This window comes from Lissotriton helveticus, chromosome 7 (genome assembly GCF_964261635.1).
Source record: "Lissotriton helveticus chromosome 7, aLisHel1.1, whole genome shotgun sequence".
Lineage (NCBI taxonomy): Eukaryota > Metazoa > Chordata > Amphibia > Caudata > Salamandridae > Lissotriton > Lissotriton helveticus.
The window spans coordinates 1,834,532,312-1,834,555,765 of record NC_136068.1 but is presented as its reverse complement, the minus strand read 5'-3'; the positions used below and the strand labels follow the sequence as shown (position 1 = coordinate 1,834,555,765).

The 23,454-nt window shown below is 42.2% G+C and overlaps 1 protein-coding gene across 1 annotated transcript in view; it reads right to left on the bottom strand.

Annotated features, from left to right (window-relative positions):
• Positions 1 to 23,454, bottom strand: part of LOC144770826 (C-type lectin domain family 2 member D-like) — a 143,932-nt gene that overhangs the window by 6,265 nt on the left and 114,213 nt on the right. Inside the window, exon 4 of the mRNA XM_078655600.1 lies at positions 13,346 to 13,449. Coding sequence (XP_078511726.1) covers positions 13,346 to 13,449 — 104 coding nt within the window. The remainder of the gene's footprint in view (positions 1 to 13,345; positions 13,450 to 23,454) is intronic.

The following is a 23,454-nucleotide window of genomic DNA, read 5'->3' as shown; positions in this document are numbered from 1 at the left end:
GAAAACCCCACCCCACTGTATAACTATAATGAAATACTTGCTATATTCACCAATGTTGTGGAATTGTGGGGTCTGAGTCAGCACTGGACTCTTGCCCCCATTTCGTCTATTCTCTTTTAATCCCCGTAATTGCATCTCAGGTAACACTTTTCCTAAATAAATCTTTGTAGGAGGCAGAGTTTCCAACAAGTTTTAGGCAGGTCTTAGTTGTGCCATTAGCTAAGAAAGGAGTGGATGCTTCCACACTGTCCAACTATCGCCCCAATTAATTGAAGCCATATTTGGCTAAGGTACTGGAGTACAACTGACTCAATATTTAGAGAGTTAGAGTATTCTGGGTCCAGTCAAACAGGATTCAGGGCAAAGAATAGCACCAAAACTAACATACTTAAAGGTGATTGATAGCATCAGGTTATTAACAGGCCAAGGTGAATTAGCAGTACCAATACTATCAGCAGCCTTTGATACTGTGTCTCACCATTATCTACGTCTGCATTAAATTGGACTGCATTCAGCCACTCTGCATTGGTTCTATTTGTTCTTAAGTAATACATCGCAAGTGGTACAGCTTCCTCCCTTCAGATCTAGCACCAAATATTTGCACTTTGGAGTTCCTCAGGGCTTTTCCCTGAGCCCCACGCTATTCAATGTGTATCTGGCACCACTGGCTAGCAATATAAACAAGCATTGGCATAGCCAATAGGTCTCGCTTTTGAGACCTTATAAGTATTTAGTTATGCAGCAGAATATCCTTGGTGTAACAACACCAACCGTTATGGCTAAACACTTATAAGGTCCCAAATGCGAGACCAATTGGTTATGCCAATGCTTTTTTTTGTTGAAGTGAGAAGTCATATGCAGGCACCTACTGTTATGGAATGACTGCTGGCGATGTTGAAACATTCCGATGAGTACCAGAGATGCAAGTGTTTTAAAGAGTGGTAAAGAAAGGAAGCACTCTTGGATGAGATGGCTAAGAGCTTGATGTTTGGGTTGATTTGGGGACCTCATAGTGGCTACCTGTCTTAAGAATAGGGATAGATCAGGCAGGATGAGGACGTAATGGGGATGTGAACAAGTGTGGAAGCTGGACAGTGTGAGATCGAGTTGATTTTGGAGACTACTAACAGCTAAAACACTAATGAAGATGCTCGCATGGGTTACAGTGGTGTGGGCTAGAGGAGTAAAAATATGTGCAGGTGAAACTGGTGTGAGGTAGGAGTTTAAGGGAGGTGATTAGGTTTTAACAATAAACTTTGCAATCTTGACAGCTGACCCAAGGCTATATTTACGGCCTGTTCCTGCTTGCAGTCCTTATGACACCCAGAGTCAGATTTCTTCCCTCCTTGCAGAAGTGAGTGCAGTTTTGTCTTTAATGATAAAGAGTGGATAGCAGCTGGAGGAAGGCTGCAGATGAGGGGAGCAGGGGTCCTGGTATGTGTTGTATTAGTTGGAGTCAATGAGTGGAGCCAAGTCACAATGCATTTGCTGCATGGATTCTGTCTGGTGACTTTGTTTGGCTACAGCAGGTCACGGTCTGTGTTGCCGAGCCTTCTTGTTGAATATTAAAATTAGGAATGATGTTTTATCACTTTGAAAATCTGCATTACACTGTCAAACTTTGACTTCATTTTACTTATGCACATGAGGCCAGGCTTCGAGGAGGTAGGCGGTGAGAAGAAAAGCCAGCGAGCAGGGCAAGCGGTGAGGAAGGCTGTGAAGAAGGCAGCCTTTGAAGGAGCAGCATGAGGGGCATCAGGCTATGACAGAGAAGGGGGGGGGGGCTGCTGTGAGGAATGGGCCGTAACGGGGGCAGGGGCTGGGGTGCGGGCTAGGAGGTGTTAGGGCTATTCTGTAAAGAGTACAGCTGTCAGAGGTATGTCTTCTGTGGGCATGGCAGGTTCGGAGGGTGGCAGGCCAAGCCGGTTATGTAGGGGCTGCGAGGGTGACGGGCCGCGAACGGTGTGCTGCGTTTGAGGAGGAAAGACGGTAAAAAGAGGCCAGGCAACAAACAGGGGCAGTGAGGAGGAAAAGCAGTGAGGGACCTGGCTGAGAGGAGGTTGATAGGCAGTGAGTGGCTGGGAGGGAGGGTGGGTTGTGTGTGTGTGTGGGAGGGGGGCCAGGTTGTGTGTTGGGGGGTGTTGGTCGTGAGGAAAGGCTAGGCAGGGAAGGGGTTGCCACAGAGGAGGATAGCTGCGTGTCAGAGATTTTTTGCGATGTGTGTAGTGTGAGAGTCTGATCTCGGCTCACACTGAAATGAAGAGAGAGAGAGAGCAGAGAGCTAGGTGGTGGAGGAGCATGATTCACGAGCTGTAAGGCTTAATAAGCTATGAAATTAAGGCAGATGGCGGCTGCGCGTGTGCACAAACGCGTAACAGCAAGCTTGAGGCCAGCAAAAGCATGTGGTAGCACTTTGAAAACCCACTTACAAAATGTCTCACAGAGCAGCGCATGCGCTGCCTCAGGCGAGACCTAAAAAGGAGTATTAGAGATCATGATGTATGCTGATGACACACAACTGATTATCTCTATCAACGATAAGTACACCAAGATAAAGGCTAATCTATTTGAGTACTTTTCTGAGGTGTCAGAGTGCCAGCATATCCACTCTCTAAAACTAAATACTGATAAATCTGAGATTTTGTTGTTTGGTGGTGATGAAAAATTCTATAGTGATTTGTGGTGGCCAACAATGTTAGGCCTCACACTTAAACCTAAGAAAGTGGTTACAAATCTGTGCTTTCTTTTTGACAATGCCCTGTCCCTACAAGAACAAGCAACAATGGTTTGAGGGATTGTTTCCGACTGCTGTGTATCCTTCGGAAACTATACCGATGGATTTCAATAGCTTTGAGAAGGAACATAATCCTAGCTTTAATCAGGAGTATGATCGATAATGGAAATGCATTGTATTTAGGCATGGCTGAATATTTGTTTACACAGCTCCAGACTATTCAAAACATAGCTGCTAAACCTATTTGTAATAAAAGCAAAAAGAGCTCAGCATCGGCCTGCCTTGACCAGCTACATTGGCTTGTAAATGAGCCATTTTTAAGTTAACGTGCCATACGCACAGAGCATTTTAAGGACACAGCCCTACATTACTGTTGAACAAAGTCAATTTTCACAAACCTATCTGGAACCTCAGGTCAGTCAATAAGGCTTTGATATCTTGCAAAAGAATAAAAAAAATCCCTGATGGGTGGCCTTTTTAAAAACTTTTTAGCCCCACTCACTGGAACAAGCTCCCCAGGATCTAGGCACAGTGTCAGATTTGATGACATTCCATAAAAAACTGAAACCATGGCTATAGCCACTTTATGTCTATAATCAGAACCAGTATTGATAACAGTCTAGCGACAGGATATCCCTCTGAGGATGAGATGCGCGTTTTACAAATACCCAATACCAATACAAATGTTGCTTCAGTAATTTACTTTAAAACACATTTGCCATTCATTTTTTAACCACATTTTGTAAGAATAGTAAGCACTTCCGACATAAAAATTCCTTTAAATTCCGTACAGATTCACATTACAGTATAACATCTACCGTTTGAAAATACACTTTGAAATATTCTCCAGTTCTGACCATTTTCCAGCCAGTCCACACAATTTCCAAGTATTTTTTCAAATATCCGTTGGGTTGACCAATAACAGTAGTAGTCAAAGAGATGCATTGCATTCTCCAAAATGAGTGAGGGGGTGTCACCCTTATTCTATGAGCCCCCAATATTTTAGGCTGCTATTTATGGGAGCTATGAGCTTCACAACTATAAAAAGACAATAACAGGCATGGAAAAAAGAAATGCGTATTCTGTGAACATGCATACAAACCTTACCAAAAGAGGGTCCTAGGGAAACAGTATTTAAAGACCAGGCAGTATCCTATCCCCAATCCACAACTGAAAGAACAAAACGGGAACTACCGGTCTACAGCCAGGGGTACCGATGGACACAGCGGGGCCTCATACACTGAGCAGTTGCCAGGTGAGGTGAGGAGTACTCCCACATAAAGCTGGGAAATAAATTGCACCTCCTGTGATAATCACAGGGACTGGTAGGGTGTATCGTATCAATTATTCATTTTTTTATTATTTTTCTTTTTGCACAGTTCTTTAAATTGCAGTAGCGTAATTACCAATCGGTCCTGACGAAAGCCTGGTTAGGGACACTTGTATGGCTGAAACATGTAGACCTATTTCCCGATTGCTATAGATAGTTATTTTTTCAAACTATCAGCACCTGGTTTTAGTCTTGACACTAAGATAGCGCCTATTAAAGTTATTTGTGTCTTAGTAGTCAATTTTAACTTTTTTGCAAATTTTTTACACCTTTTGCACTGCAATCATCAGCACCACTGATTGAAATATAACTGTGGCCGGATCGATCACTGGTTATGAATGAAGTGCAGCTTTCCCCCTGGATAGGTGTGGGCTGTACAATTCATACAATGTACAACTATTCCCAGATGACGATGCTCCGCCACTGTGGTGGTGGGCTGATGGGATTAATTTCGACTCAGTGAGTGTGGGTTTGCATTGATCCAGATGTCACGATTTCCTAGTCTTTCTTTTGTCTCAACGTCTGTAGACCAGTAGTTCCCGCTTTGTTGTTTCTATTCTGTGAACATACCATGTGGCATAAGTGTACACATATGCCCACACATTAACAAATAGGCAGCATACAAAAGGAAATGTGCACAAAAAACAAGCATAATACCACCATATAGCAACCCACTTTATTTTTAAGTTGTATAATTTTGGAAAACGAGAGCAAAGCTGATTTGGAAGTGGCCACACACCTTGCGGGGGTTTTGTGACAACCTTCACGTAGGTCAGGGCTCCACCATTTGTGTGTACATCTGTAGACCTCTACAAACTCGGCTGTTCTGCGCAGATTTAGATTTTTTGCCTTCAGTTGCACCCATTTGTGGTTACTCCGACTGGTAATTTACTGCTCTAGCTCCAGTTCTAGGATACACCTGATATGGGGGAGGCGCAAGAGGGAACTGACAAGGAGCAGAAGTGAGGCTGAATACTACCGGGGCAGAGGAGACTCCGGAATAGAGACACAGAGTACAAAGGAGAGGACAGAGTGAGAGGGGGTCTGCAGAGCACGTGGACTGGGGGTAAAGAACAGGCTGTGGAGGAGAGGCTCGGGGGGGCGGAGAAAAGTAGCTATTGTGGGCAGGGGAGTAGACAAACAGGGGAGAAAGGGAGCTAGGGAGACTAGAGAAGAGAGGCACAGAGGGTGGGGAGTCAATGCCAAGAATAGAAGCACAGATTAGCTGTAATTTACATGTACAGGAAGGGCTGGCACTAGAGTAAGTAGGTATTTTTGTAAAGCGCGCAAAGTATCTTGCAGCTGGCAGAAACCTCCGAGAACAGATACCCAGATGTAAAGATTTAATTAGGAGAGGCGGCAGAGAGCCATGGGACATATTATCAAGACAGGAGATAAAATTGTCGCCGCTTTATCGGCAGAAAACTGCAGATAAAGCGGCGATAATGGGCTTGATATTATGCTCTATGGAATTCCAATCGAAGCCCATGTTAGATGTGAAGACATCTAACATGGGCTTCGATTGTTATGAAAGCGAGCACAGTAGTAACCCCTAAAATGCGGATGCATTATATTGTTGTATGCCCACTGGGATGATAGATGGTTCTTCTTCTGATCTCAAATCGAATATTTGTTACAAGATGAGTATTTTTGCAGCATCAAACCACTTGACAATAATATAGGTAACCAAAAGAGCATGAATAGCACAAGTTCATTGTTTCCCTTCTCTGACACATAGCCTAGAGAGTTTGAACCCCTGTAGCATGTGATGGGTATGATAATGGATCATTTTAACAGAAAGTATACATTTTGGTATCTCCTTTATTCCATATGTTTGTACTTACATGTATTTCTCCTGTGTTCCTAGGTGCATTGTTGTTTTTGCATTGATGTACTGCTTCATTGAAAAATAACAATGTTGGGTCGAAACAAGTCAATGGTTTATATTTCAGTGACATTAAAACTTCTGCATGCTATTATGAAGTGGGGTGCTGTCCTTTTCTTCCCTTGGAAGAAATTAAGCTGTGTTGAATATATATATATATATATATATATATATATATATATATATATATATATATATATATATATATATATATATATATATATATATATATATATCAACAAAGTGCCCAGAACTGATTCATCACCGTTAAGCGCAGTGAGCCTCATGGACTTGAAATGCCCGAGTAAAGCTGGAATCTACTATAGACAAAAAGAACGCTTTTAATAAGGAACATTTGGCGCTTGGTTGATGATTGAACTACGTGTCCCAGAGTACAGCAGGACATGTCATCGCACTCAGCGAGACTCACGAGGGGGCCATTATCCAATAAAAGCATCACCAGCCCTGAATCTAATTGTTACGCCATTTGTAGAAGCCAGCAGCCTTTGAGAAAGGGGGTTTAGGCAAGCACAAATTGTATGGCTTTATGGAGGCAATTTAACCACGAGTACCGGATGGTATGGCGAGCTGCTGAGTGCTCCCTCGAGCTTCTGGGCACTTTGTTGATTCATATGTATATATATTTTTATATATATATATATTAGAACCGTCTTTTGATTAACATTATGTTATTGAAAAGTACAGCATATGTAAATTAGGTTCATATATTACAATGGATTATTAACATTATGTTTTTTCAGATTTAAATATTTGAGCTGCCACCATATTGTTAATCTATGTTATTATATGTAATAACTGTACCCCACAGTCTGTTTTCCAGCTCTATCGTGTTCATACACAGCTGTTGTTAATTTTGGCACTGTTCACTTTAAATTTGGCGCCTATCCATGAGTAACGCGTCATGTGATCAAGGTCCAGGTCGGACCGAAACGCGTCATGGCGGCATTAGATGCAGGGCAATAACTTTAAATAAAATATAAAGCACATAAGTAATTGGGTCCGCGTGTCTATCCTGCTCCGTTGTGGCATTGGATTGTCGGTGGATAGAGTACTGCAGTGTTTCAGTGTCGAACTGCTTCGTCGACACTTGCGGAAAACCCCTCCTTCTTTCTGGGCGTTGCGGCATTCGAAGCAACTGGTCTCGTCTCGGCGGGACTTACTCATTTGGCTCTGGTGTGGAGCAAGCCGTACGGAAGCCCCTGGATACCGTGGAACTGCTCTGACCTAGGAGACTGGAATCGAGGTGGCCGGAGTGTGAATCCGAGCAACCGGAAGATATCTGGCAAGGTAGGAGACTACGGATAATCCAGCAAGGAGAGTGCATAGTGAAAAGCTCAGAACATTGTTGACAAAGCTTTTCACTGCTAGAGCGCTGTTATTGCCCGAACAAAAACTGCATCATGGCCGCGGAGGCGTTACGAAGCCGAGAGGTGGCTGCGGTCGATATATTTGATGACTCCCCGGCTGGGGTGTCATCAATGGAGGTGCAGCAGGCTGCTGTGCCCCAAGTGAACTCAGGCGCGAGAGATCTATTCAGACGCTTGGAGAAATTAATGCGTGCCGAGCAAGCGAAATGGTGGGAGGAGAAATCGCTTGCTCGTTATTTGGAAGTTGGCAGGGTCCCCAGGGGCTTAAGGTTAACTCTGGCCCCCAGCTATGAGGATCCGGACCCGGAAATGCTGGGAGAATGGGCGGACTGCAATCTAGACTCATCTGCCAGGCTGCTACGTATACTGGTCAAATATGCAGCCAAAGACAGGCTTAAACTACAGGCTAAAGTAGAGGAGTTAAATGCAGAAATTGCCCTGATTGAGGAAACTGAAAGTATAAAAAAGATGAGGAAAGAGATGATGATAAAACTACAGAAAGATGAGGATGCCATTAAAAAACGTAAAGCCTTCAAATTCATTAGAGACAAACTGGATTACCAGAATGGCAATGTGTTCACCTTTGCTCGGAAATATGAAGCAGTAAAAAATAAGGGCGGTGCGGCCAACTTTCGCAAAATCCAAGGCACTACGGGGGACAGTACACCTTCCCTAACCTCAACCTCCGAACAAAGTGTCACTGGCAGCGAAAATGAAAATGAAGAAGATAATGGCGGACCGTCAAATGTAGTAAAAGAAAAAGTTTTAATCGTGTCTCGCGCGGAGGAAATGAATGTCCTGTGCCAAGACAGGCGAGACACGCTAAGACCCCGGAAGAAACAGCCTCATCAAAAAGGCTTTCAAATGCCAAGCGGGGGGCAAGGAGGAGGTGCAACCGGAGGCGAAAACGCGAAAAAATCGCCCAAGAAAGCCAAGAGAGGCAGATGGAATCGGAAGTAACTCATGAAAACACTTCCAACACTGTGATCAACCTCTCGGATATCGTCCTCAGCAAAGCGGAATGCCAAATATTATCTCTAGGACTCTCTTTTAGTCCTGAAAGTAACTTCAATTATTCGGAAACACGCATGGACGTATTTCGTTTCATACGGAAACTGAAATTGCAAAAACATCATAAGCTTAAGGCGGATAAAGAAACGTCCACTGTCCCTACTTATGCAACTAGTCCGCCTCTGATCAATGCAGGTGATGTGGGCCTTTTCCTTGACCTTCGACAACTTCAAACTGAACAAAATGAGACAATTGGTCCACTAGGCTTGGAGGGAATGGACTTAGGCAGCACTATCAAAACACCATTTAAACCTAAATCCATTTTCCAACCGATAATGAGTCATGACAACATAGACAGATTTCACGAACTGGTTGCCTCGGACCTGAAAGATTTATACAGGGTGACTCACCACACTGCCACCACAATGACTATTAAACAACGGTGTTATATTGAACTAATGAAAAAATTGCAGAAAAATGAAGATCTTGTTATAAAACAATCTGACAAGGGGGACAACATTGTCCTGTGGCCGAGACACATGTATTTGGAGGAGGCATATGTTCAATTAAATGATACAACCTGCTATAAACGTAGTAACTTGCAATTTGTGAAATCTTCTTGGTTGGATTACTATGGTAAACTGGTGGCATGGAAGAGCAGTGGGCTTATCAGCAATGATGAACATCAATTCTTGCACAATAGTCACCCCGCTATACCTTCCATGTACTTCCTTCCTAAGGTACACAAGAACATTCTCAAACCCCCAGGCCGCCCAATAATTTCAGCTATTGGTAGCATAACAGAAAACACATCTAAATATGTAGATTATTTTCTACAAGAATGGGTTGTTAAATTACCATCTTATATCAGGGATACCTCGGACTTTTTAAGAAAGATCCAGGAAAGTAATTGGTCTGATGATTTGATTCTCATTACCATGGATGTCACGTCCCTCTACACCTCTATTTGCCACCGGGATGGGATCAAAGCGGTTGAACATTACCTTAATCGCAGACCCGCATGCTTTTTGTTACACAACAAAATGTTGATTGATATGATCAAAATGTGTTTGGAACATAATTACTTCACTTTTGAGAACACTGTCTTCCAGCAAATCAGGGGGGTAGCCATGGGGGCCTGCTTCTCCCCGAGCTATGCTTGTTTGCATATGGGCTTGTGGGAGGAGCAGGTCCTCAAACAACAACATGAAGAAACTCTGAATACACACGTCCCCCTGAGGCTTAGATACATAGATGACCTCTTCCTCTTGTGGAGGGGGCCAGAGGATCTGGCCAGGGAGTTCATTAAGAAATTGAACATCAATCAGCTGAACTTGGAGTTCACAGCACAAATGAGCAAAACATCAGTAATTTTCCTTGATGTTGAAGTTTACATATGTAACAATAAGATCTGCACCAGGCTCTTCGGCAATCCAACTGCTGGGAACTCATTATTGCATGCATCCAGCCACCATCCCCAGCATTTGATCAACAGCATCCCCTACGGGGAGATGTTGAGGATCAAACGCATTTGCAGCAATGGGGAGGAATGTAAACTAGCACAACAAAGCTGCAAGGAGAGGTTTCTCCAAAGGGGTTACAGCAACTCCATTATCGAGAGAGCCATTCACAAAACTGAGTCCTTGACCCGTGACACCATGCTGACCCTTAAAATCCCTACTGTACCCAGTGACGTTTCCAACAAAGTGAGAGTCATCGTCACTTACAGCAAACAACAAGGGGCCATTAGGAAGATATTAAGGAAACACTGGGATCTACTGCTAAAGGATCCGGTCATTGGGGGTGAATTAATTAAGAACAATCGCACTTCTCAAATGACCTTTCGTAAAGCTAGATCCATGGGCAACTGTCTGGTAAAAAGTAATTCTGAAATCAGGGAGCCTTCCAACTGGCTTTCAAAACAAAAGGGTTTCTACAAATGCTTTGTTTGCAAAGCATGCAAACATGCTAAAAACACTAAGGAATATACCACTCCGTTCCTGCCCCGGCCAGTCAAAATCAAACGACGTATTACATGTAAAACTGAATACGTTGTTTACGTTTTGGAATGCCCATGTGCACTCCGATACATCGGCAGTACAAAGTTACCCATACATATGAGGATTTTACAACACCTCAGGGCAATCACGAATAAAGATCAATCATATCCGGTTGCCAGGCACTTTGAAACCAAGCATGGAAGTGATAACACTCTTCTTTCCTACTTTGCCATTGACTGCATACTGCCGACACGCAAGGGTGGGGATAGAGAAAGTGCCTTACGCATGTTGGAAACTAAATATATCCTGGAACTGAACACCAAGTCTTCGATGGGCCTGAATGCCACGGAAGATTTACATACATGTATATGAATTAATTCCCTATATACACTATGGGGGTCATTAGGATCGCGGTTTTTCCGCATCCTCGGGGCCGGCGGAAGGCACCGCCGGCCCAGAGGATGCGGAAAAACCTCAGCGGACTGACCAAAGACCCACCGCCACATTAGGATGGCTGGTGGGTCCTGGTTTCCGTCCGCAGCTTTTCCGCCGCGGCTGGCTTACAACCGCGGCGGAAAAGCTCTAATATGGTGATGGTGTCTGTCAGACACCGTCCACCATATTAGGATGGCCTGTAAAGTATGCTTTTCCGCGGCGGGTTTTCCGCCGTGGAAAAACATACGGAACTTCACTGCGGGGGCCCGTTGCGGGCCCCCTAGGTGAAGGGGGGGTGGGGGGTGCACATGGGGGGTACCTATGGTACCCCCCTGCATTTGCATGCAGAAAGCGGCAGGCACCGCGCGGTGCCTGCCTCTTACTGCATGCAAATGCAATGCGTGCATTTTTAACATTGCGGCGGGTGCAGCTTGAAGCTCCACCCGCCGCAATGTTAAAAATAGAGGATGTGACCGCAACCCTTGCGGTCACATCCTAATTGCACAGGAGGGAACTCCGCATGCCATGCGGAGGTTCCCTCCTGCTCTGGGGTCGCGGACGGACGCAAGTCCGTCCGCGATCCTAATCGACCCCTATGTTTGGTTGGAGATTCCCAAGTAACCTATGACATATAGTCAATTGTTTGCAATATATACATGTGTTAATGTTTATCTGCTATTTGCCATCTTACACAATTTGGGAACGATTTGCCAAGCATTCAACACATTATCAAATGAATTGAGATGAAGCGCCTTTTCTTTTAATATGAATTTATGCATTTGTTTTTAACATCATATTTCACATACTCATAAACTTTTTTTACACTGGTATAGTTTGATCTTGGATCTATCCAGATCCAACACTGGGTTCACTATTTGTATTATATTCTTTACGTTATGCATTACACAATTCGTGCCATTGGCACTTATGTAGTTGATGCAATCGACCACTGAATCTTTGGATGCAGGTTGCCTATTTGCAGTGCTTGCCCACTTGGGCTTGATTCTTTTTCAACAACATACAGACTATATATGGAGTACGAGATTAACGTGGTTAAATTAAACCTTGTATAGCATTATTAGAACCGTCTTTTGATTAACATTATGTTATTGAAAAGTACAGCATATGTAAATTAGGTTCATATATTACAATGGATTATTAACATTATGTTTTTTCAGATTTAAATATTTGAGCTGCCACCATATTGTTAATCTATGTTATTATATGTAATAACTGTACCCCACAGTCTGTTTTCCAGCTCTATCGTGTTCATACACAGCTGTTGTTAATTTTGGCACTGTTCACTTTAAATTTGGCGCCTATCCATGAGTAACGCGTCATGTGATCAAGGTCCAGGTCGGACCGAAACGCGTCATGGCGGCATTAGATGCAGGGCAATAACTTTAAATAAAATATAAAGCACATAAGTAATTGGGTCCGCGTGTCTATCCTGATCCGTTGTGGCATTGGATTGTCGGTGGATAGAGTACTGCAATATATATATATATATATATATATATATATATATATATATATATATATATATATATATATATATGTTACCCATTAGTGGTCAATACTGGGTAGTTAAAGTTAGGTCCGTGTTTCCATAGAAAATTGCCTTTTTGTGTTGGTTTGGTAATAACGTTTGTGCCGTTTGACGAATCATCACGAAACATTCCCAAAAATTGGTAATTTTTATCTAGTCTCTTCATGGAAAACTTTGTGGTGATGCATCAAGCAGAGTCCAAGAAAAAGCAGGGGTTTCAAAATACATACTTTTTTGGAGCACACTATCGCAAATACTGCTTAACGGAATTACATCAAATTTTGGCAGGAGGCTCGATTACGGTCCAGAAAGCGTGCTTTTTGTGATTTAGTGTAACTTCATTCAGTAGTTTTAAAGAAATTAATTTACAAAAATATTGGTACAGCTGGACAGTTGGGTTTGGGGGACTTTTGCAAGACAGAACAGAAAACAACATTTATATACTTTCAAAATAATCATCACACCATGCATCTCAAAATAGTATGACACAATGGATCAGCTACCTTGTAAGTAGAGGAAATTATAGTTATATACTTTCAGTATGGCACGTTGCATCTTACTTTGCTTGGAAAGTGCTGTGGTAATGGTAAAAGGGGTACAGATGACAGGGAGCAGGAGGTTGCTGATTGCTCATATTGACTTGATTATAAGCTGAGAATATACATAGTAGGAGTCTGTATCCTTGAATTTTCCTTTAGCCTTGAGGGTTCTGCAAAGCATTAACATAGGACTCATCGGAACATCGACTCCATGTAGGGAGGCCTTTTCTGCACTTCAGATGGGGCAATAGATAATATATTAGAGTATCTTACCTGAATTTCCGCTTGGAAAATGTGGACCGCGTACAAGTTTTCTTTCTCGGCATTTCAAACCTAGTAACCACCCCAAGGCTTTGTATTCTGGACCTTCAAGGTCAACTTCAAGCTGGACTAATTTGGGCTATACTGATGATAACTAAGTGGATATTGCTAACACAATACAACAGTGGTTAAATAAAAGAAAGAAGAACTCACCAGTTGTTGAATTTCGTTCCATTAGACCATTTCCACTCCCCCATTGGTTCACGTGACAGACCAATCCAGTGATCATCTAAACCTTTGAAACGCATTATGAAATCCTGCCAATGAAAGGTAAATTATTTACATCTCACAAACCAGGAATTCCTGTTCTTGCTTCAAGGTTGCATTTTGACTCTTAGTACAGTTCTTCATCTAAAAACAATCTTTCCTAGAGATCCCTAAAAGTATAAACTTCAACAGTGGCACTAAACAGATACTGCACTTCAACAGTGGCACTAAACAGGAACCTTATGCTCAGAGATGCTAAGACTGTTGAACAAGCCCCACACTTGTTATGACACAGGTTAGTATTTACCTGTATACAATGATTTGAGGAAATGTCCAAACACAAAAAAGATATCAGAAATGTAAACCTTTTGGCAAGTTTAAAATGCCCTTTCTATCTTTGGAATTCATCATTGTAGACAATAACACCTTCCATTGGAACTTTTGCCTTTTTGTTTGAAAACCAATATGCCACAGATATTGTTTGTTATCAACAAGTTGCACATAGAAGTATTTCGACTTCTGAAAAAGAAAAATGACTTTAAAAAAGGGGGAAGTTTTGTACCCACCCATTTCCCCAAATTGATGAAGAGACTCTTGAAACGCCTTAACACTCACATATTGCTTAACGTGATTGGCACCTATGTAACCTGTGTCTAACTTTTGATGGATGTATGCTCTACTGCTCATGCTGACTAATGCTCTGTATTGTTGCTTGTTTGTTAATAAAAAAAGATATATAAAAAAAGGGGGAAATATTGAATTTTAATACTTCTTGTCTCAATAGGTTTCTAAGGGCCTGATCTAGAGTTTGATGAAAGGACTTTACTCCATCCAGCATTCAGCAGGATCTCAGCACACAAAATGTTGAGTTGTTTGCTGGCCTGGCAGACAACTGGGCTGATGGGCAAGAACCACCGACAACGCAGTTCCTGTCAATGTATGAAACGTTTGCTAAACAGTACCATGAGCCAGGACAGCCGGCTGTCAAATTTATCACTAGTTTTTTTGTGTTTCAAAAAACAGACTCCCAAAGCAGGTTTGTTTTGAAAAAAAAATAATAATGACCCCCGCACCATGGGATTTTTCTTCCATGGTATGGGGCAGTTTTTTTTTTTCCTGTCCCTCACTGCCAGGTTTTTCCTGGTGGTGACGGACAGGATAAAATAGGCATTACACTTTACACCCTAGATAGGGCTGACTGTGCAATGAACTTCCTGCAGTGATCCCGACTCTGTCGGGAATTTGAAGGAAGCATTTTGAAAATATTCAGAACAATATATTCAGACGGGATAAGGTAATGTGCCCCAATTAAAGTCCCAATTGTCAATAAGTGGCATAATCAAAAAAGCCTTCTTGAGATATGAGGTTGAAATTATAAAGGTTTATTAATTGAATAAAGTGCATTACAGTGTAGAAAGTATGATTAGTCTCAGAATCTGACACAATGCATTATAAATCAGACATGGGAAATTAGTGTAAGGCTCAGTCAAATGCAGCTAGATTTGACTTTAGTTCAAGCCTCTGAAAGAACATTAAAATAATTATTTGTCCTAAGCATGAGACACGCTTGCAAGGGTATAATGCTTTCTAAGAATCAAAGAGTCAAAGGCTCACCTCCATAATGGGCTCTTTTCATAAGAAAATACATAGTGAAAATCGAATAGTATTAAGTGAATAAAATGTTGCAAAGCTCAGCCAAGCAAAATACAGAATTCAGCGTAAGAATACCAAACACCGTCCCATAAAATATATTATTAGCTCTTGACCTAATGTCATCGGATGTGACAGTACAAATTGAGTTACACACATAACAATGTCAGAATCGCATAATGAATAGACTACTGAAACACAGTCAGGAAAGACCTTGAACAGTTACATTTGAAAGGAAAGTTTCCTCCATAGTTGACCGATAACAACATGTCAACCCAAAGCATCTCACTAGTGCACATTTTGCTATGTGTGAGGAGAGGAGAAATGAAAAAATGGACAGGCAGAAATTCAAGATGGAGTCAGACATAGCTTAGTCAGGCCTAGTTTAGGACTTGTTAGACCAATTTTAATAAAACATAAGTTTGTAAAGTGCAGTATTTTTGTTTTTAGTGCAACACATTTATGACACTTAGCAGACAATCTTTAATAGTCAAAATTATCTCTCACACTTGCCTTTTGGTTACTGTTCAGATGGGCTTTATACATGTTCATATAACACTAGCAAAGCATGGTCTGAAACAGGGCAAGTTGGTAATGGACTTTGAGACATTAATATAGTTAATAAGCAACTATTAACTTAATATCTTTATTTATATTGTCTGTAATGTGTTATCTTTTAAGCAAACCGCACCTCTACTATCACTTTTAGGATTTTTTGGAGGACTCCACCTTTGTCATATTTTCAGGATTTCGGTGGAAATTTAAATGCACTACTTGTGAAATATGATTTCGGTGTAGTAATAGCCACAGTTTACCGACAACTTGCATACCTTGATTGAGTTACATTGTGCACAGTTATATTTTATCAAACTTTAGCATTTGCATAGCGCTCGATACACTTGGCAATGCCTCTTATTGCTTTCAGAGCAACTCAAAGGTAAGCTGGTGAGAAAGTCCACGAGGTAAATGCAGCTTTTCCAATATTCTTTCTGTAAACTGAATGGCAGAGGGGAACATCCTTTTCAATGCGGATGTTACCCCGCAGTGCTTTTACGACGCATCCTTTACAACGCAAGTCGTAACCACGACTTGCGCTGGAGGGCGCTAAAGGATAAAGAATAGTATATTTACTATTCCAACACCTTCCCTACTATCCACGGGGACTGGTGTTAGAATAGTAAATTATACTATTCACTATCCGCGCCCAACAACGCAAGTCGTTGTAACGACTTGCGTTGTTAAAGACGCATTGTAATGGCACGCGTTGAAACGGTAACCGTTGTACCGTCATACATCCATGGCAGAGGTTTGATTCGAAGTCAGTGAGTCTTGCATGCTGACTGCATTGTGACATACAAAACATGTACCACTCAGAATTCTATTATAAATTGGTGTGTGTATGTGTTAGCCACCATACCAAAATCTATAATTTTTCAAAAAAATCAATCTTTTAGCTGTGGGATCTTATGGAGAAAGGTTTGTTCTAGGGGTTGACATAAAAGGTGTCTGTGCAAGGCTTAAACATTTCCAGTTTTCCCTACAATGAGAAGCATGTCCCTGATAAAATACTGTGGCGCATATTTAAGAGGCCCAGTGCATCGCTCTTGCAACACGCAACATGGCACGGGAGCGACATAAATGTAAAATGAGATTTATAAACACCAAAAAACAATGCCCTGCGTGGCTTCATAAATCTTGAGTAAATGAACACAGTGCAAAACTGCTGCGTCATGTTACTCTGCGCCAGGAAGATGTTTCCATGAGATGTTGCATGGGTGTTCCATTTAACATCCATGGATTTGGACACATTCCCAGATTTAACAGAACAGGTAAACTTGGGAATGCACCAAAAAGATAAGCCTACCCAAGAGAGGCATAACGAGGAGCAATATCTTTATTTCTCCTTGTTCTTTCCTTTGGCAGCACACAAAGAAAGAGGAAAAAAACTCTCAGTATTGATTTTGTGCAGGAAGGTCTCCCTTCCTGCACAAAAACAATCCTGCCTACAACACAGGAAGTCTTACACTATGGTGCAAGGGTGACTGTGTTGGCGCCAGCCTGCCAAAATGGTGCTAGCACAAGAAAAAAGGACAGGAATGAGCCATATTGGATAAATACAGTGCTTTCCCTATGACACAAGGCAGCAAAGCAAAGGGACTTACTGCCATGCCCTCGACCACAAAATTCATAAATATGTCCCTGCATTTTCAACACTAATAATACCACTTGACACATGTGGCACTCTGCTTAACAAGATCACAAAGCTCCCTCCAGACAGTCTACAGAGAGCTCTAAAAGTGGGACAGTCAGCTGATGAAGGGAGAGCCTATTGAGCACACAAATTCAATTCAGCTTCTTTACAGCACTTCTTTGGAAAAGTATAAAACATTCAGGACCTCATTAACAAGAAACTGACGAATCAATATAGATGTGTCAGTTTCCTTGCCTCAAATGTGTTTTGCATTTGTCAACCCGAGTGGGACGGGTATGCTCAGACGTGAGTCCCGTGCTCTCCATGCCACTGGAATCAAGCTATCCAGGCTGAAGAGGGCTGAAAGCCCGAAACCGGTCCTTGGATGCTTGTTTCCAGTCCCGGGAGGACCTGGCTTAGCAGTTCGGGCTGGACTGTTCCCATGGGGCACAGGGTCAAGACTGATTTGCATATAGCTGGGTTCAAACTGGAAAGGCATGGTGAGCAAAAAAACAATGGATTTAGGCCCAGATCTCTGTACTGGGGTGAATGTATGACATTGTTCTGCATTCTGTCCATCACCTGTTGTTTTGCATTTGTCACCCCGAGTGGGACGGGTATGCTCAGACGCGAGTCCCGTGCTCTCCATGCCACTGGAATCAAGCTATCCAGGCTGAAGAGGGCTGAAAGCCCGAAACCGGTCCTTGGATGCTTGTTTCCAGTCCAGGGAGGACCTGGCTTAGCAGTTTGGGCAGCCGCGGCCGTGGAGGGAGTTACGGTGGGGCAGGGAGGCGGGGAGGGGGAGGGGCAGGGTGGAGGGACCTAAAAACCGGCATATGGATAATTGCAGGTAAGTACACAATTTAATTATTAAAACGAATTTTGTAGCGAGCACTGCATCGCAAAATGCGATGCTGTGCGCGCTACGAATTTCGTTTTATTAATTAAATTATGTACTTACCTGCAATTATCCATATGCCGTTTTTTAGGTCCCTCCACCCTGCCCCTCCCTCTCCCCGCCTCCCTGCCCCACCGTAACTCCCTCCACGGCCCGCGGCTGAGTTTGGGCTGGACTGTTCCCATGGGGCACAGGGTCAAGACTGATTTGCATATAGCTAGGTTCAAACTGGAAAGGCATGGTGAGCAAAAAAACGATGGATTTAGGCCCAGATCTCTGTACTGGGGTGAATGTATGACATTGTTCTGCATTCTGTCCATCACCTGTTGTTTTTCAAATGTCCTTGCAGCACCATGGATGTGCTGTATTTACAATACAAGGCTCCATTGCGCAAGGATTAACAGATGGGTCAGAAATTCTGTAGCATCTGTTGGTGCAAAAGTGACGCATTGCTGTAGTTGGTCATAAAACTGATGCAACTGTAACATTGCGTCAGAACACATAAGCGAGTCTCATTGTAAAAGCCCTGCATCATTCCCTATGCCTGGTCTTAGCAGGGGTAAAGATTTTGACACAGCCAAGTCGTAGAGTGACACAGTGAAATGCTGTAAATTTCAAGGCGCCAGTTCTACATAGCTTTATGCATGGGAACGCCTAACCTGCATATTTATACCTGGCGCAGGTATAACGTGATGCAGGGCTCTACAAACTGATACATCGAGCTCAATGTGTCAGTTTGTATCTATAGAGCAGTGTTGCGCACTGAATGCGCCACCACTGCATAAAAAGGCAATGATGGAGCGCAATCTCCTCGTAAATAAGGCCCTCAGATACCTAATAGCAGCGCACAAAGTTACTCCACTGAGATCCCCACAGTAACAAGTACTAAATGTAAACTTTTCCGCAATCACTATGCTGCTCCAGATTCATGACAAACACAGCCACATACATAGCCAACAAAATCTTATCAGGCTGAGTTACACCTACCGTGACTACACTCGCATGAATGCCTACTATGGACTGCTTACTACTAACCTTGCGGGAAAAACAGAAATTGCCTACATCTAATGAACAGCCACTCCATGCAATTCTCTACATCCATATTCCTAAATAGGACATGCTGATCTAATGAAGTTATTGTAGTTTTTACATGCCATTAGTCTATAACTCTACGACAGAAGTATACCAGCATTCTTTTTATAATCAAGGATTTTAAACACGTTCAGCCAGATTTGCTATATTTCCAATTTGTATCGTAATGGCAAGGATTGCTTTTACGTATCAAGGTTTTTAGCTGGGGTTTTTCATTCCCGAAGGTGACAAGTTGGATTACTTTTTGTAGGACGAATTTTATATTTATGTACTTTTATGATGTCCTGTGTTTAAAATGAATAAAATAATTTTTGACTGATTGACTAATTAAGTTACTGTGTGAATTGTTCAGTTTCCTTGCTGTGTTGATGCACAGCAACCTGATCACAATTAGGCAATTGGAAATGCTTTGCAAGATAAGCAGATGACCTGCAAGGGCTGCGTTTTCCAGTTAAACTGTGGGATGCACTTTAGATGCCTACCATATCCACAAACTTTTATTCAGTAGGTTTCATGCAGAACCTGCAGCTTTAGCCCTGCTGCCTCCACATTTATTCTCTCATTCAATCACCACCTTTGATCACGCCAAAGAGGGAAGAGCAGAGTCCTTGATGCTTGCTGACATCATCAATTTTGTATGTTTGAAAAGGATCTTGCAAAGGTCCCTCCCCAAAGCACAGGGCATCTGGTATCGCTCCACAGTAATAAAGAGCCTTTATTTTTAGGTCTCGCGACCTGCGTTGCACTGCAAAGCAGTGCTGCACAGCGCGAGGCATTTTGTAATCGAAAAACGGGGTTTTAGCACTGACCTAGCAATTGCACAAGCTCGTGCGTGTGCGATTCCTTTTGTGCTACCCCATTGGCCTTTGCGTGCGTCTTTTTATAAAAGACTGCACGCAATTGGCCAAAGGCGGGCGTGTTGCTCCGTCCATGGACTAATGGAGCGCGTAATAGACACCAATAGGCCGTCACGTGGTTTCGGGCAAGCACGTCTTCTGTGGCGCGTGCACACCACTCGCGGGATTGTTCATTATTTTTTTTTATCCATTTCACGGGGCAAAGCAAGTAAACACTGTCATCTTGTTCTTTCTGCATTTCCCCATCCTTTTCTCTATATCTTTCTCGTTGTGTGTATATATTTTGTAATTGTTCGACTGTTGCTCGCTACATTGCGCAGTCGCCCGACTGTGCCCACGCTCTTATCTTCCCTGGCGGGAGTGTCTATGTCGTCATTTCCCTTCCCCTTGATGGGCTTAACATGCACTTTAAATACGTTTTATTGGGAAATGATTAAGAGGAAATTCTTTTTAGTATAGTCATTATTTAGAGAAGCAATATTTATTCGTCAGAAATAATCTTGATTATACAATATTGCTGGGAAAGATAGTGTAAGGCGTTCTTTTCAAACAGAAAGGATGTTTTATATTAAAAATAGCGACGAATATGTTAGGTAAACAATAATAATAAAATCATAATAATAGTATATATAAAAAAATACCCTCATCGATAACAATAATAAAAGCTAGTGTTTGGTGACAAAGTATACAATTATCCCGTTTGGAAGGAATGTTTTACAGAAGGTAGAGTGCATAAAAAGCTCACCCCTGATGCGTGACATGCACCCGAGCTGTGAGGTGCTTGCCGCAGCCCTCTGTGCACACAACGTCCCCTGCTGACCACTGCGCGCAACCCAACCCGGACCCGTACATCCATAGGGTGCCCCCTTGTGACAGTCCGCCACATGTGGCGCTGTCTGAGATGTGCACAATCGTGTTAATTAAGTCAAATGACATTGAAAATTAATAATACCAACCTCTCCCTCTATTAGAGGTTTGCATGTTCTGAGCTACCCCCTCGCCACAAAATGTCTGAGGCTTAAGGGTTCTGACAACAAAAAACAACATCTCTCCCTCAGCACAACAAGAGGTGATCGTCCGACCTGCAGAACTCGCCACTTCGAAAGGGCAGGAACGCAAAAAGGGCATTCTTGGTCAACAAGCCATTTGTCCTTCAGAACTCAACTTCTTTTCTCCAAGGCTCTGTTAGCCACTGAGCAGTGAATTCAGCCCACTGTGGCGAGGAGTTAAACAGCCCTTCAGTATTGTTGCCGCAGCACAGCTACCGCTCTTTTATCAGAGGCTCCTCTCTGTCTCTCTGCACCGGACTAGCCACGCCCCTTCTCTTCACAGGGGGAGAATCAAAGGGCTAACAAACACTGTAGCATAAAAAGTAACATCAATAGGTTTCACCTATGCGATTAATAAGAAGGTGTTTTTTTAAAAGTTTTAGCTTGGTGAAAAGTTGTGGAATATAAGTTAAAAAAACTCCGTAAAAGTGTTATGACTTGTTTATTGATAAAGGCAATATATTGTTCAGTAATTGGCGGTAATATAATGTGCTCCTGTACTTTTAAGTGATGTTGGTGCTATATAAAATTGACACTAAAATAAAATTGTGAGAAGTAGGTTTAACAGCGGAGGCGATTAGTTTCCTGTGCGCTTGTATGAAGGGTAGTAATATAAAGAACTCCTGTACCTTCTGGTGACGTTGATGCCATATAAAAGCACCCTACAAATGAATTAAATAAATGAAAATATTACATAGCAGCGCTGTAACATGTTTTTTTTTATTTCATTAATTTTAATTTTTAAAAATAATTCTTTCTCATTGACTGAGGAATCGCAAAGGGTTCTGGTTTTATTGTAGGTTGCACTGCAGTTTGATACTGATTGCTTTTCCTATAGATTGTACTATTGATATTTTTTTTGCCAAGGAGGTTGGATGTTCTGCTCAATGTAGAATACTGAATGTGAAGGATAAATGCAATTAATGTACTGGTTAATGTTTTCTTGAACTGAAAGAAAATATAATACAAAGATTTAAACAAAAACATTATCTGCCTGCCTTGTTTGTAGCTGTTTTTATATGTATGAAGTAGTATGTCTCTGTGTGTGTGCACATCTGTCTACATATGTCAGTATGTCTATCTATGCATATATATGTCCATCTACGTGTAAAAGGTTGTGTGAATCTGTGTGTTTACATATGTGATGTTATGCACATTTTTATAGCGCACTATCACCCGAGAGGGTATCCTGGTACTGTTCTGTGTGCCTCTGTTAAAGTATCTACATGCCTATCTGCTTATCTCTTTTCGCAATGCACTTGTTTGTTTAGTTCTACATATTTATTTCTGTGTGTCCATCATAGGCACATTTTTAAACTCATTGTCATACCCATTTACAACCACCCAGAGCAGATTAACAAATTCTTCACACTGCCTTTTATGCAAGCACGTACATCAATCTCATGTAATGTTGTGTTTAACCCATTTACCGCGGTGAACATTCCGCCGTAGTGTGGGCGTTCTAAAGGATGGGCGGGGCTGCGTCGGCCAACATTCGTTCACAGCACCAGGGAGGGAGTGCTCTCGTTGGCCAGGGAGGGGGTGTCAGTGTCAGGGAGGGCTTGCAAAAACACACACCCCTACTGAGCGTAACTTGTAAAAATTAAACAAACGACCAGGAGAATGTAAAGAGGCAGAGCAAAGGAGGAAACACTGCAGGGAAACTGCTGTCGGTGAGAGACATTATAAATAGGGCTCCCAGTTTTATGGTATTTTCTTTTTGTACATTTCCGTCTGTATTTATCCATATTTATTCTTTGGACATTTTATTGGTATTTATCCATATTTACTTTATGTTTTGAGAATAAATTGAGTCATGAAATGGCAAATTCCACATTTATTTAACTGACAAACACACACTCATACTTTGATGCAGGTCACGTTTTAGCAAATGAAGCAGGCAAATATAACAAAACACTACTCTGACAGGTAAATATTAGCATAATACACAAATATATGTTAACATAAGCCTGTATTTAAGGGAATCTCTTCCTGTTTTTAAATCCGGATGGTGCCTATCTGCTTAGCAGTTGGTCTGGAATTCAGCAGGACAAGAAGGGAAGTTAATCACAAGAAGCACAATTCCCTGTATTTTCCGCTTTTAAAAATAAATAAGTGAGCTAAAGAACGATGATGGATTCAACCCAGATCTGTGACTGGGGGTGAGTGTCTGAAAAGTGTCAGCGCTCCGTCCATCATCTCCTTGTGTTTGCTTCGCTCGCCCTAAGTTGACAGGGTATGCCCAGAGTCCCTTGCTCACTTTGCCACTGGATTCAAGCTAGCCTGGCTGATGAAGGCTGTTAGCCTGAAACCGGTCC